The sequence below is a fragment of the Penicillium psychrofluorescens genome (assembly GCF_964197705.1).
Source record: "Penicillium psychrofluorescens genome assembly, chromosome: 2".
Taxonomy (NCBI): Eukaryota; Fungi; Ascomycota; class Eurotiomycetes; order Eurotiales; family Aspergillaceae; genus Penicillium; species Penicillium psychrofluorescens.
This window is the reverse complement of record NC_133440.1, coordinates 4,943,127-4,956,738: the sequence shown is the minus strand read 5'-3', so window position 1 is coordinate 4,956,738 and position 13,612 is coordinate 4,943,127. Positions and strand designations below refer to the sequence as shown.

Here is a 13,612-nt window from a genome sequence, read left to right as displayed (position 1 = left end):
GAAGGTATTTTTACCGTGTGGGCCTTGGGTGATTATATCTGACCCTATTCAGTGATTTGCTGGTACGCCACGAGCGACTGAGCCATGCAGAATCCAGTGTTCAGCAGGACAAGGAGAATGAATTCTGGCAACAGCCCTCTATCCGGAGGAGTGTCTCAAATCCTCCAGTGCAAGAAGAGGAAGAGACAGCCATGGATGAGAGTATTCGTGAGCCTCCGATGATTCCTATGGAGAACCTTGCACACCAATACTCCGTACCAGCTTATGAGGCACCGCTAGAGGTCAACACCATTAACTTGGATCATATGAGCGGATTGCCTAGACCAACGAATAGTGAAAACCACACAGAACAACACTTTCAGACACTCAACGGCTTCTCCCCCTATCTACCCTCGCAAATTCCGATGTTTCCCCATCCTGGCTTCTTGAGTGATTCGTTTCAGGATTTGGCCGCGTTTATGGACAACCACACTCCCTTCACAGATGATTTTGCCTCTTTTGTTTCATCAGCAAACGGCATAACATTTGCTTCGCCGGATCGCTACTCTAATTCTGGAGCCGTACCTTTACATCTGGGTGAGTTGGCGACAACAGAACCGACCCAGCAAAGTGATGAGGTCGAGTCTTTTTCGCAACTGGGATCCAGGTTACCTTCTCTCCAACCAGAAGAGCACACTCCTATCTCCCGAGCTGCTCCTCAAGTTTCCCGGCCAAGCAACTTGTTCGAAAACATCAGCTCCCATACGCGCGATCTGCTTCTCAACAAGGTCTACGAGTTCGCTTCTGTAGTCCCGGAGGAATTCCAATTGCCGACTCGACTGGCATTATATCGGTATATGACTGCATATGTCAAAGGATTCCATGAACATATGCCTTTTCTTCACATTCCCACCATGTCGGCGGAAGGGTGTTCCATTGAGCTTGTGCTAGCTATTGCATCGATTGGCGCCCAGTACTGTTTCGAACCAGAGAAAACAGTACAATTATTCCAAACGAGCCATGCGATTGCAAGAGAGCGCATTCGGAGGCGAGATGCCTCATCCGTGTCGCAATCAAGAAGTGACCGTGAACATACCCCCATGATGCACAGCTATTCGAGTCGTGGCACCTTACCACAGTGTGAAGAAACAATCCAGACAGCGCAGGCTCTCCTTCTACTCATGGCAGAAGCAACGTGGTCTAACCATCGAAAAATTCTACGTGAGGCCCTTGCTATCCAGAGTATTTTGGCGACCCTGGTTCGGGACCATGGTCTGAAGACGCCGCCGTTGCCGGAAGACGTTCCCTGGGAGAGATGGGCAATATTTGAAAGCACCAAAAGAACCAAATGGATTGTATTCTGCTTCTTCGACCTGCATACGATTGTCTACAACATTCCATCTCCAATTTTGAGCTCTGATGTAGATGGGATGCTCCTACCATGTCAAACTGCTACTTTCCGCGCAACATCGCACGCCAAATGGTTGAAAGCAAGAGATACTGAAGGAGACATTTCCTTCAAAGATGCGTTTTCCAGCCTATTCCAAGAAGACTTTAGCACGGTGGGAACTGCACCGAACTCGACTCTTGGCAATTACATCCTTGTGCATGCACTGATCCAGCATATCTATCTTGTCCGCGAAGTCTTCCGCCATCGTCGGAAGGACATTCCAGAAGATGATATCGCGTCGACTGAGATTGCGCTACGCAACTGGAAGGCAATGTGGAAGCATACTCCAGATTCCAGCATTGATCCTTCCAACCCTATGGGGCCAGTATCATTCAACTCCACAGCTCTGCTCCGGCTGGCGTACATTCGGCTCAACGCGGATATTGGACCTGGTCGAGCTCTCCACACACGCGACCCAACACAGATTGCCAATGCATTCCTTAAAGCCCAGCTTATATCCAGAACACCGAGGCTGCTGCGCCCAGTGTTGCATGCTGCACATGCTCTGAGTATACCAATTCGCATTGGTGTCCATCTCGTGGCTCAAACACAAACATTCCGCTGGTCAATACAGCATTCTTTAGCAACCCTAGAGTGCGCCTTCCTCCTTAGCAAATGGCTTGAAGCTTTGTCCTCACCGGCTGCAATTGAGTCTATCACCCCCGGAGAATACAAAATGGTGATGCTGGTAAAAACGATGCTGGATGAGACAGATTTCGCGGTTCCTCCACATTTCAACGTTGGGTCTCCATCTAGTATGAAGTTACTGGCTGCAAATGTTCTTCGAGTATGGGCCAAAGCATTCTATGGGCCCGCACAGGTTTGGGCGATTGTCGATGTTGTTCGAGCCTCGTTAGAGCTCTGCGCGGATCTAGTGGAAAACAATGGAACGTAATCCAGGTTCGTTTCATTGGATATTATTCTGTAAATATAAATTCGGGAAAGAGACAGTTGCCAATTTTCGATACCGCTAGGATTGTTCATTCAACCACTTGTATACTACGCGTGCATCTTTTCCCTTATAGCGAGGATCCTCAGACGCCTCATGGAACGCATCCAGAGTCGGTTTGTCCAGAATAGTTCTCGCGCCCACCATCTTCGCCAAATCACTGCCCATCTGCAACACTTTGGAACACAATTCGATCCGGAACCCACCTTCATATCCTCGGCTCGCGGGCGCATTTGCATGAATACCAGGCACCGGATTACTTTTGGATGTGACCCAGCATTGACCACCGCTGACATTGATGACATCCGTCAATGTCTTGAGATCAAGGTTCATCTTGGCACCAATATTCAGCGCCTCGCTAGCCGCGAGGCTAGTGATGGCCGATAGATAATTGTTGATGACCTTGAACGCAGTTCCGGCGCCGACATCCCCGCAGTGGAAGATCCCGTCTGGGTTTCCCATATGCTGGAGGATTTCACCCGCCTTTTTGAATGAGGTCGCCTCCCCACCTACCATGAAAGTAAGAGTCCCTGCCTGGGCCCCCATCGGACCTCCTGATACCGGGGCATCAACAAACTTGACAGCTGGAAAGTCTTTACTGAGACTTTCAGTTGCCTGCGCCACTTTCTGGATGGTAGCCGACTCGATCGTGCCGCATTCCATTATAATCAGTTCCTTTGTTGCCTCTGGTTTGCGGTGCCGAATACCCGACAGAATTCCAGTCTCTGCGTCCAGATAGACACTCTCTACAGCAGATCCATTGGGCAGCATCGTGACAACTATGTCCTGCGCAAAAATTGTCACCACGTCTCTTTCTGAAACTTGTGCTTTCCAGGACTTACCGCTTTCTGAACTGCCTCGAAGCCATTTTTAACAACTTGTACAGGTCCCTGATTGCTCGTTTGGCTTTGAAACTTCTCGATGGCATCGGCTGACACATCACATATCAAAATAGTCGCATTGGGTCCGATCTTCTTGCGCAGGTTGATGGCCATTGGAAACCCCATTACACCCAAGCCTGCTGATCAATTAGCCTCACACTCTTGCCTCGCATAGAAAGATTTGACATGCCTATGAAGGCTATTATACGCTGCTCTGAAGTCATGTTGGCGCAGGGATGTGATCAAAATTTTGAATATGGTTTTGACAAATGCGAGATACTGTAGAGCGACAGCCTTGAATACAATTCCAGGTCTCCAAGCGCAAATGCATAGAGAATACCAAAGGTATATATGATATCAAATGAGCAAAGGCCGTTCGGGTGCATTAGGTGGGGAAGCCAGGTTCGGAGAGCTTCCCCAATTTTCCCGTTGTTGAACGTCCCGGATTCCCCAAGTCCCCTCCCCAGACTACAATGTGTACGGGCACTAGTGTCAAGAGTCGTAACAAAGTCTAGAAACAAATAACACTGATTTGACCTAAACGCTTAGTCTGCCCACTCCACCTTTCACCTTTCACGTACTGAACAGAAGCATCACCGTTGCTACTAAATACCACCAGACATAGTCTTCCATTATCAGCATGCCCTCAACCAGTATGAGCCTTCCTCCACCAAGGTCCGATCAGGATTATGTCACAATCTCAGCATTGGACGGAGGACACTTGACCCTCCCAGAGTATCTGTTTGTCACAGATGCCGACCCTAACAAAAGAGCCACTGTGCCATCTCTGTCATTTCTTATCCAACATCCATCAAAAGACTCTGGATCTCCGACAAAACTACTATTTGATCTTGGAATGAAAAGAAACCCAGAGGAATTCCCGCCACCCATGCAAGCCCATATTCGCAATCGACAGCCGACTATACTTCATCCTGATGTGAGCGAGTCCTTGCGTTATGGAGGCTTGGATCCGGCCGAGATTGATATGGTCATTCTCAGTCATGTAAGACCTTCCTGTGGACTCTCATTTAAGAAAGATAACTTATCAATTTGCTATCTTCCACTAGGTGCATTGGGATCATGTCGGCACACCGGCAGACTTCACCAAGGCTCAATTCCTGGCCGGTGCTGGGACATTGCACCTACTCCGTCATGGTGCAGGGCCCCATTATCCCGCTGAGATTTTCATTCCTGATCTCTTGCCTGAAAAACGAACTCAAGAGTTCCCCCCGGCAGATACGCCATCCGCAGATCCCGAGTTGGGAGAGGTAATTCCTGAATGTGTTCCTGCCGCCCAGCAGACTTCACATACGTGGCAGCCTCTCGGTCCCTTTGCAGCTGCCATCGACCTCTTCTCTGACGGAAGCGTATATATTCTCGACAGCCCAGGTCATATGATTGGACATGTCAACCTTTTGGCGCGGGTGTCACCGACTAACTGGGTTTATCTGGGCGGTGACTGTTGTCATGATCCTCGTATCCTGAGCAGGGTGAAGGATATCGCCTTGTATGATGATGGGCATGGCGGGAAGAGGAGTGTACATGTACACACTGCAGAGGCAAGAAAAACGTTGGAAAGGGTCCAGACATTGGTGGATGGAATAAACCAAAGCGCAACAGAGTCAGGAAGCAATCAGAGGGTGGAAGTAGTTATCGCACATGATGGCGAGTGGCGTGAAAAGAACGCATCAAGGTTCTTTCCTGGGTCCCTGTGAGCTCTCAAGTTGTCTATGCTTATTGAGAGTTTTTCTTACAATCAGAATTAACTGCATGGCTACTCATTGATATCACTGCCAAGATACTGAGATTTCAGGAAGAACAGATGATCAGACATACTCGGTGAACATAATTGCTTTCCGAAAAGCCATAATAGCATATTTTTTGATAGGTTTAGCTAGAACCCTACTTGGGAGAAATCTGGAAACGAAGAAGTGGGTGCACTTGGTACGCATACTATCTTGTATGTCCACGAAGCCTGGAACATATTTCTCTATTCAACTCTCTAAGCCACACAGTATCTCTATGCCTTGCTGGACTTTGCTCCCAATTCACGCGGCTTCTCTCCATTTTCAGCCATCTCGTTGAGTGTCTTCTCGGCAATCTTCATAGCATCAACCCCAGCCGGAACGCCGCAATAAGTTGTCGCATGTAGGATGGCTTCCCTAATCTCAAGTTCACTCAGACCGTTGTTTCGAGCACCGCGAATGTGTACCGCAAGTTCAGGGGCGCGATTGAGAGCCATCAGCATGCCAATATTGATCAGACTGCGATCCCTCCGGGGAAGGCCTGGTCTGGTCCACGCATATCCCCAGCACCATTCGGTGACGAGCTCTTGACCCGGTCGTGAAAATTCAGTTGATCCGTTTTCGAGAGCTCTGTTGACGTATGTGTCCCCGACAACAGCGCGGCGAACTTTGAGGCCTTCCTCGAAGAGTTGGTTGTGAAGATCGTCGAACTTTGGATCTGTCGACATATTGGAGGGAATGTAATCGAGGTCGGTTTGAACTTTAACGATTGTTTTGAAGGGATTGGAAGTTTTTGACGTATTTGTGAAGTTGCAGTGAGTTGGATATGTTTCAGAACTAGAGATCTGTCAAGTAATAGATAATTCATGGTGCATCGTACGTCCTCGGGGTAAACGCATACCCGCAACCCCGCAACTACTGCCTTTCTCCGAATTTGGGGAAAGAGGAGACAACTAATTCACTGCTGTTTCATGCCTTACCACACTCACTGTGCAAGGCAGGCTCGACAGGAAATGTTACAGGTAAAGGCTAGTTCTGTGTTTTATTTTTCTTGGACTCTTAAAGCTAAGGCACCTATCCTGACTCGTTAACATCAACCGAGGTCAATAAATTCAATCCGTTGATTTAGTTCGTACATTCCTCGTCAACCCCTTATTAGAAGAAAATATGCAAAGTCAAGCATAAACATAAGTTATATCTAATTCAATCTATACATAATTATGAAAAAAGCGTTGTGAGGCTTAGCTTGTTTTTGGGTGGTCAGTTTTCCAGTCCTCATTACCACCCAAATAACGAAAAACGACTCTAGAATCCAAGTCTTTGCATCGTGAATCCATGCTGGCACCTTCGTAGGTTTTCAATGCTGCACTTCCAAGGACATTGTTTGATTCAACCCCGTGAGCCATTTCCAGGGCCAGTGAGATATCCTTTCGCATCAACTGCACCTTAAACCCATTTTTATATCCATTCGTCGATGGAGCTTCCGGAGCAACGCCAGGAACGGGACAGAATCTATCGCAAATCGTGTTTTGTGCAGTCCCAGCAGCATAGACTTTGGCAAGGACACGAGGATCTAGTCCGGACCGCATTCCCATATCCATAGCCTCCGAGCATGCAATGGCAATGATACCAGATAGATAGTTGTTGGACAGCTTTGCTGCAAGGCCAAAAGATGGCCCACCACACGGAATGACCTTGCTTCCCATCAGGGACAGTAAATCGGATAGTCTCTGGATTTCGCGCGCGTCATCTTCCGCGCAGCCGAGGAAAAACGCAATGGTTCCCTTCATTGCCCCAATAACTCCACCACTAACAGGCGCATCATAGAGCGAAGTAGACGGCGATACATTTTCAATGTGCGCCTTGACCTCTAGGAAACTAGCGGTATCGATAGTCGAGCAATCAATGAGTAGCTTTGATTTGATCTCTCCAGAACATAGTCCATCGGATCCCAGATAAACCATTTTCACGTGTTTCCCTTCCGGAAGCATTGTAATAATAATATCCTGGCCACAATAATTAGACTTTGTGACAATGCGAAATATAGGAAACAGGGAAACCATACAGATTTATCCGCAACATCTTTCGGACTGGAAGATCGCACCGCCTTAAGAGGATATTTCGTACAAAATTCCTCCACAAGAGCTGGTATAATATCGAAAACATGCACCTTAGTGCTTGCTGGAAGTTTTTCGGCCAAGTGCGTTGCCATCCACATGCCCATGGCCCCGAGGCCGACGAATCCAATTGAGTTTGCTTGAGGGACGGTCATTGTGCAAAGATCGCGTGCATTCACTAAATGAAACCAAAAGAATCGTTGCTGAATTTTGTCTATGCAGTTCCAAACTTATTTGAAATCCAAATGATCTACCAAGTGGGGAGGCTTAACGAGTCCCGAGGTAGGGTAGTGCAACATGTACCCAGCTTCCCCAATTTTGGGGTAAGGGTTGATCATTGTTCACCAGAATCCCAGAGGTTTCTTCCCCGATCATTTTGAATAAGCTATGATAATCGTAACCTTGTATTAAAAAGGTAGGCAAATTTGAAGCTACCAAGCAAATATTTTTCACCTTAATTATCATGCACTCATTGCCCGACCCAGAGGGTTTAGTGCAAGTCAGCGCTCTTCAAGCTGGACATCTTACATTGCCAGAGCGGTTTTTCGTTCACCCTGCCTCCGATGTGGCAAGAAAGACAGTACCCTCCCTTTCATTTTTAATTGAACATGTTGAGCCTCGTTCGGGGAAAGTGACTCGGATTATATTCGATCTTGGATTGCGACGCCCATCGAATTACCCTGTCCCAGTTCAGACCCATATTAAGACTCGACAACCGTTGAGCGCTGAGCCAGATGTTGTTAAGAGTCTGGCAGCTGGGGGTTTGTCCCCAGACAACATTGACTTCGTGATATATTCGCATGTACGTACGCTCTTAGACATGGACCTTGCATAGAAATTGCTAATGATTGAACTCTGGCCGACAGATCCATTGGGACCACATCGGCGATCCAAAATTGTTCAGCAAAAGTACTTTTGTTACTGGTCCCGGCACCTCAAGTCTGTTGGATGGAAGTAATCTCGCCTTACGTGGAAGCCACTCATTCTTCGAGGTTGACCTGCTTCGAGAATCACAAGCAATTGAGATTTTGCCAGATGGAAAATTCAGGAATATGAACACTATGAAGGAAGACATTTCGTTTAAGGGCGATATTCCCAACTTTAATCAATCATGGGAGCACCGAGGCTCTCTTCCACGAACAATGGACATTTTTCAAGATGGAAGTGTCTTACTTGTCGACGCACCTGGTCATTTGCCAGGACACATGAACATCCTTGCACGAACAGGTCCAGACAAGTATGTTTATCTAGCCGGGGATGCTTGTCATGATCGACGCATCATGACCCGGGAAAGGGAGATTGGGGAATGGCATGATGAGCATGGTCATATATGCTGTATTCACGCCGATAGAAAAGAAGCTGAAAGAACGATTGAGCGTATTAAGCAACTGGAATCGGAAGGCGTGGAGGTTATCTTTGCCCACGATGTTGAATGGGAGCAAAATCCGGAGAACCAGGAGCGATTCTTTGGTGCATGTTTAAAGGAGTATTAAGAGTGACCATATTCTTTCTGAAGTACAATAATAGATAGAACTTTTATTGGAAACCCTCTTTGTATCTATCTCTTTATTCTTCTTGTCATCATTCTGTTTCTAACCCGAAACAGAATTATTGTCATTCAGAACTTGCTTTTTGCCATCTTATTCCTTATTGGACTTTTACAATATTTCAGGCAGGACTGTAATGATGAATGTATCCACGAAAGTGTAAATGCGCATATATATTTCTCAGTTCGGCTTCCAATTCTATATCACTTCGCACCAGCCAGCTGCTCCAGGATTGGGGCGGCTGAATGCGCGGTATGAAGACTCAACTGCGAGGCAATCTCGAAAACCTCAAGGATTTCTTCCGGTGTTCCACCGTACCCAAGAACATTTTTCATATGTAGTCGAAGTCCGGGCACATACAAATGAGTTGCAGCCACATCGAAAGCACAATATATCAACTCTTTCACCTAGAGCTTCTTGTCAATGTCAATGAAGAGAACCTCTTTATATAAAACATACCTTCGGCTCTAGACCTCCAACTTTATTCTGGTCATTTACTCTTGACCAAGGCACCGAAGAGAAGCCGAGGTAGGCCTCGAAGAATTCGGGATCCATAGCAAGGAAGTCCTCCCAAAATTGATGCCAGTAGCCACGATTCTTGGTAAATTCGGCCTTCAGCTGCTCACGATGGGCATCTAATGGCTTTCCTGCAACAGGGTGGCTGTCATAGATTCCCGCTTCTTTCATCACATCCACTAGCAAAGGAACGCCGATGTTACAAGCATGAATACCCAGTGTACTGGTGAGCTCAATCACCTCCATTATTTCCATTTGAGTCGCGCCTTCCTTTAGAGCCTGGGCGATATGTTGCTTCACTCCAGGTAAGTAGAGATGGGTAGCTGCACTATCGACAGCGATGGATACTAGCTGTTGCACTTTGGGAGAAAGATGCTTTTTGCGTCGAGGAGCAGCCAGAAGATTGATGCTCGCATCAAACAATTCCGGGCTTAAGTTAAGGACGGACTTCCAATTGGAATCCCATGCATCTCGACCAACTTCAGAAATGAATTTTGCTTCAAGGGAATCTTTGTTCGTCATGGTGGCTTAGCTTTAGGATGGCTCCTAGGCTCGTCTCTCTCTGTGGCTCTCCTTATTATCACCAATTTAACTATGAAAGACCTCTACAACGTATGCCGCGCAAGAACGTATAATCGCACTAAGAATCATACCCCAAATTCTTTCTTCGTGGGGAAACGCGGGGAAGTGAAAGGCTGTCTGGGAATTTAGACTGATGATTGGTGACCCATCGGACTGGGAAGGATTTTGTTGTTACCCCAATCCACGTTGCCACTCTCGGCCTTGGCTGGCCCCATAGACGCGGAACACTCATCCTGGAAAGATGCCGTATTCCCTTCCCCAAATCTTATTCGGGTATAGTCTTGTATCGCAATACCGGGAATGAATGGCTTGGCCTCAGCCTGTGGTGGAATTCATATTGAAGTCGATGATATCCCCTTACAAAAACTTAAACCCCTTCCTGTTCAATACTTATGAAAGGCTTACTGGCCCTCGAATTTTGAAGTTCTTAAAGTTTTTCTAATCATAAAAAGGCCAGCATGTCGGAAAAAGATGTCACTGAGCAATCCAAAGCGGATTTTGCCATGGTAGAACTTGCAGAACACGCGCAAGCCCAGGATGGGGAATTTCAAAAGCGCAATGCACGCCTTGTTCGAAAGCTAGATCTTTATATTGCACCAGTCATGATGCTCCTCATGCTGATTAGCTATTTGGATCGCGGCAACATCGGATTTGCTGCAACCCAAGGTATGACGGATGATATTGGACTAACTGGAACGCAACTGAACGTGAGTATGACTTGTCAAAACAAAAGTGAGTTAGATTTAACGGAAAACCAGACTGCAATTTCGATTTTCTACATCTTCTATGTCCTCGCAGAGTTTCCAACTTCACTCTTGGTAAAGCGCCTCCAGTTCAATCGCGTGATTCCAACGATAGCATTCGGATGGGGTCTTGTCTGCATGTGTAACGGGTTCGTCCAAAACTTTCCAGGATTGTGTGTCTGTCGCTTGATTCTGGGCTTCATGGAAGGTTGTCTCTTCCCTTCAATGACTCTGCTACTGGCCAACTGGTACTTGAGAGAGGAATTGGCCACCAGAATCTCCTACTTATTCAGTGAGCAAAATGTGTCTAAACCTTGAGGAATTTATCTAACGTTATTCTTTAGTCGCATCTGCTCTTTCTGGTGCGTTTGGAGGTTTGATTGCGTTTGGGATTCTATACATGGATGGCACCGCGGGATATCCTGGATGGCGCTGGTCAGTTCTGTGTCTCCAATGTTTACAAAGTGGCATATTAACAGGAACAGGCTGTATATCCTCGAAGGAATCATTACAATGGTTTTCGCAGTCTGCTGTGTATTCCTCGTTCCAAAAGACTATGAAAGTGCATATTTTCTGAGTCCTGACGAAAAACAACTCATGAGATACCGTGACGAGCAGTCTCGAGCTTACAGCGGTGGACAAGGCCATTACAAAATGGCAGATGTAAAGCTTGCAGCCAAAGATATCAAGACTTGGATCCACGGGGTTAGCCAAATCTGTGTGGTTACTATCTTATACGGTGTGTATCCCGCTTGAATATTTGGTTACAGACAGTGACTCATTGAGGGTAGGATTCGGTACCTTTCTTCCGATTATCTTGAAAGACGGGTTCAGTTATTCAACCAAACAGGCGCAGTACCTAACAATTCCAGGTACGCAAACTCAGATGCAGAGCAAGAAGGTCTATGCTAACTCTGCCAGTGAATCTCTGGGGCGCGATCGTATACGGAATTGGTGCGGTTTTGTCTGATCGCTACAATGCCCGCTATCTCGTTATTGCTGTCACTATTCCATTCGGTATTGCTGGTTATGCTATACTGCTGGTTTTCAACGTTCCCGTTGGGGTCCTCTACTTCGCTATGTTCCTAGTTGCAATGCCCTGTTTCTTGGCAACTGGCGGCAACATCGCCTGGCTTTCCAGCAATTGCGCACCAGACGGGAAAAGAGCAGCCAGTCTGGGAATTCAGCTCACGTTAACAAACCTTGGTGGCATCATCGCGGGTCAGATCTATCAAAGCACATCCGAACCAAGATACGTCCTAGGACATTCTTGGAGCTTGGGATCTCTGGCGATTGCTTTTATTGGATGCGGCATTATGAGAGTAGTTTATCATCGGAGAGAGAAGTCGAAGGATGAGGCAAGGGCCAAGTTGGAACGTGGTGAAGAATCTGGAGTCCCGGAACTGTGGCAGCCAACTGATCGTGGGCTGGATTTCAAGTACTTGCTTTGAATATTCGGCGTGGCTGGCTATCGAGATTAATACATATATGTTTCGTATGTAAGAGAAAAAACACTTGCTGCAGTTAATGATGATATTCTGATTTTGGCGGTAGTCAGTGCAAAGGTACGACGTCAATTACCCCGAGACTCGAAAAGACTGTAAGTGGGGATGAAAACTAGATGCGGGGAAAGACTGTTCTCCATGTGGGGCGACAAGGAGTATATTCTTTTGAAAAAACAGGCGGTAGAATTGGCTGTCAAAATACCCTTCTTTATTTTCTACAAACGGTATGCAAGATGGCTACTCTGCCTCCAACCATGAAGGCACAAGTTCTAAAAGCCTACAACGAACCCTACGTCTTCACGGATGTGCCTCTTCCGAAGATAACATCGCCATATGACCTTCTAATAAAGGTGGAAGCTGCATCATATTGCCATACTGATACAGTATGCGCGACTGGCGGGTTTGACGGTCATGCGAATGCGCCAACACAATGGCCGCACATCGGATGCCATGAATTCGCGGGAACGGTGGCAGATATACACAAACCATTGGCAGGAAGTGACTCCTCGGTTGCCCCATTTCAAATTGGTACCCGGGTGGGTGTACCTGGTCGAGCTTTTCATCCCTGCGGCACCTGCTATGAGTGCCAGCGAGAGACGCCAGATTACGGCCAGCCCAGCGACAGCAAGGGTTATTCAGTGTATTGCCCCAAGGCCAAAAACCTAGGCCTCAGCATCCCGGGCGGATTTGCGGAATATGCTGTGGTAGATGCGCGACAAGTCGCACCGCTCCCCGCTGAGATGAGCGCCGTGGATGCCGCTCCGCTTATGTGCGCCGGGCTGACCATATATGCGGCCTTGAAAAACTGTCAACTTCAACGGGGCGATCGAGTTGCCATTTTAGGCTGCGGAGGAGGACTGGGCCATCTAGGCATCCAGTTTGCGGAGAAGATGGGCCTCAAGGTCGTTGGTATTGATACATCAGGGCCCGCTGTTGCGCTTTCTCAGCGACTAGCCACAAATTCCCTGATAGTGAACGCGACGAAAACTACCGCCGACGATGTGGTTCAAATTATGGGAAACGAAGATGGCATTGTTGAGCAAGGGCGAATGGGGGTTGACGCCGCGATTATTCTCCCAGAATCACAAGCAGCATTTGATTACGGGATGCGATTGCTGAAGAACTGGGGCACATGCGTGGTGGTGTCTTTTCCTACAAGCGGATTTGTTTTCTCCACACAAGACATTGTCTTTCGGCACATTTCGATCACTGGTAGCTTGGTTGGAAGCAATGCAATCCTACGCGAAATGCTCGCTTTTGCCGATGAGCATGGAGTCAAGTGTGTTTCCCAGTTATTTGCCTTGTCAAATCTCAACGACTTGGTTACACGACACCACCAAGGGGTTGAAGGAAAGCTGATTATTGATTTGAGTTTGGCGACTAGTTAGCCTCGCGAAATAGCAATCAACCTAATAGATCTGTTTCTTGTGTCTGAAAGCTGTCTTGAGCTACTACTAAATGAAAAGGTGACTAGCGGTTACAGATATGGACTTTAGAGCGATGATCACAGAGAGACATTTCATTTGGGCCATAGACTTGGTATTATCATGTTATGTTATGTACCTATCAAAAAAAATCAAGACGACCGTGTCGCCGGG

General features: G+C 47.2%; 5 protein-coding genes across 5 annotated transcripts; 2 read left to right on the top strand and 3 right to left on the bottom strand.

The window, feature by feature from the left end:
• Positions 1-191: 191 nt before the first annotated feature.
• Positions 192-2,324, top strand: PFLUO_LOCUS4043 (uncharacterized protein; the record flags this gene model as incomplete). The annotated part of the gene is made up of 1 exon (XM_073781355.1): positions 192-2,324. The coding sequence occupies one exon, from the start codon at positions 192-194 to the stop codon at positions 2,322-2,324; it is 2,133 nt and encodes a 710-aa protein (XP_073638118.1).
• Positions 2,325-2,399: 75 nt separating this feature from the next.
• Positions 2,400-3,373, bottom strand: PFLUO_LOCUS4042 (uncharacterized protein; the record flags this gene model as incomplete). Its single annotated transcript, XM_073781354.1, has 2 exons — positions 2,400-3,164; positions 3,221-3,373. 2 exons carry the CDS (start codon positions 3,371-3,373, stop codon positions 2,400-2,402), a joined length of 918 nt encoding a protein of 305 aa, XP_073638117.1.
• Positions 3,374-5,279: 1,906 nt separating this feature from the next.
• PFLUO_LOCUS4041 (uncharacterized protein) lies at positions 5,280-7,276 on the bottom strand (the record flags this gene model as incomplete). Its single annotated transcript, XM_073781353.1, has 3 exons — positions 5,280-5,764; positions 6,350-6,929; positions 7,070-7,276. The coding sequence occupies 3 exons, from the start codon at positions 7,274-7,276 to the stop codon at positions 5,280-5,282; spliced, it is 1,272 nt and encodes a 423-aa protein (XP_073638116.1).
• A 1,595-nt stretch (positions 7,277-8,871) lies between these two features.
• Positions 8,872-9,706, bottom strand: PFLUO_LOCUS4040 (uncharacterized protein; the record flags this gene model as incomplete). The annotated part of the gene is made up of 2 exons (XM_073781352.1): positions 8,872-9,075; positions 9,128-9,706. 2 exons carry the CDS (start codon positions 9,704-9,706, stop codon positions 8,872-8,874), a joined length of 783 nt encoding a protein of 260 aa, XP_073638115.1.
• Positions 9,707-12,268: 2,562 nt separating this feature from the next.
• PFLUO_LOCUS4039 (uncharacterized protein) lies at positions 12,269-13,402 on the top strand (the record flags this gene model as incomplete). Its single annotated transcript, XM_073781351.1, has 1 exon — positions 12,269-13,402. The coding sequence occupies one exon, from the start codon at positions 12,269-12,271 to the stop codon at positions 13,400-13,402; it is 1,134 nt and encodes a 377-aa protein (XP_073638114.1).
• Between the last annotated feature and the right edge of the window lie 210 nt (positions 13,403-13,612).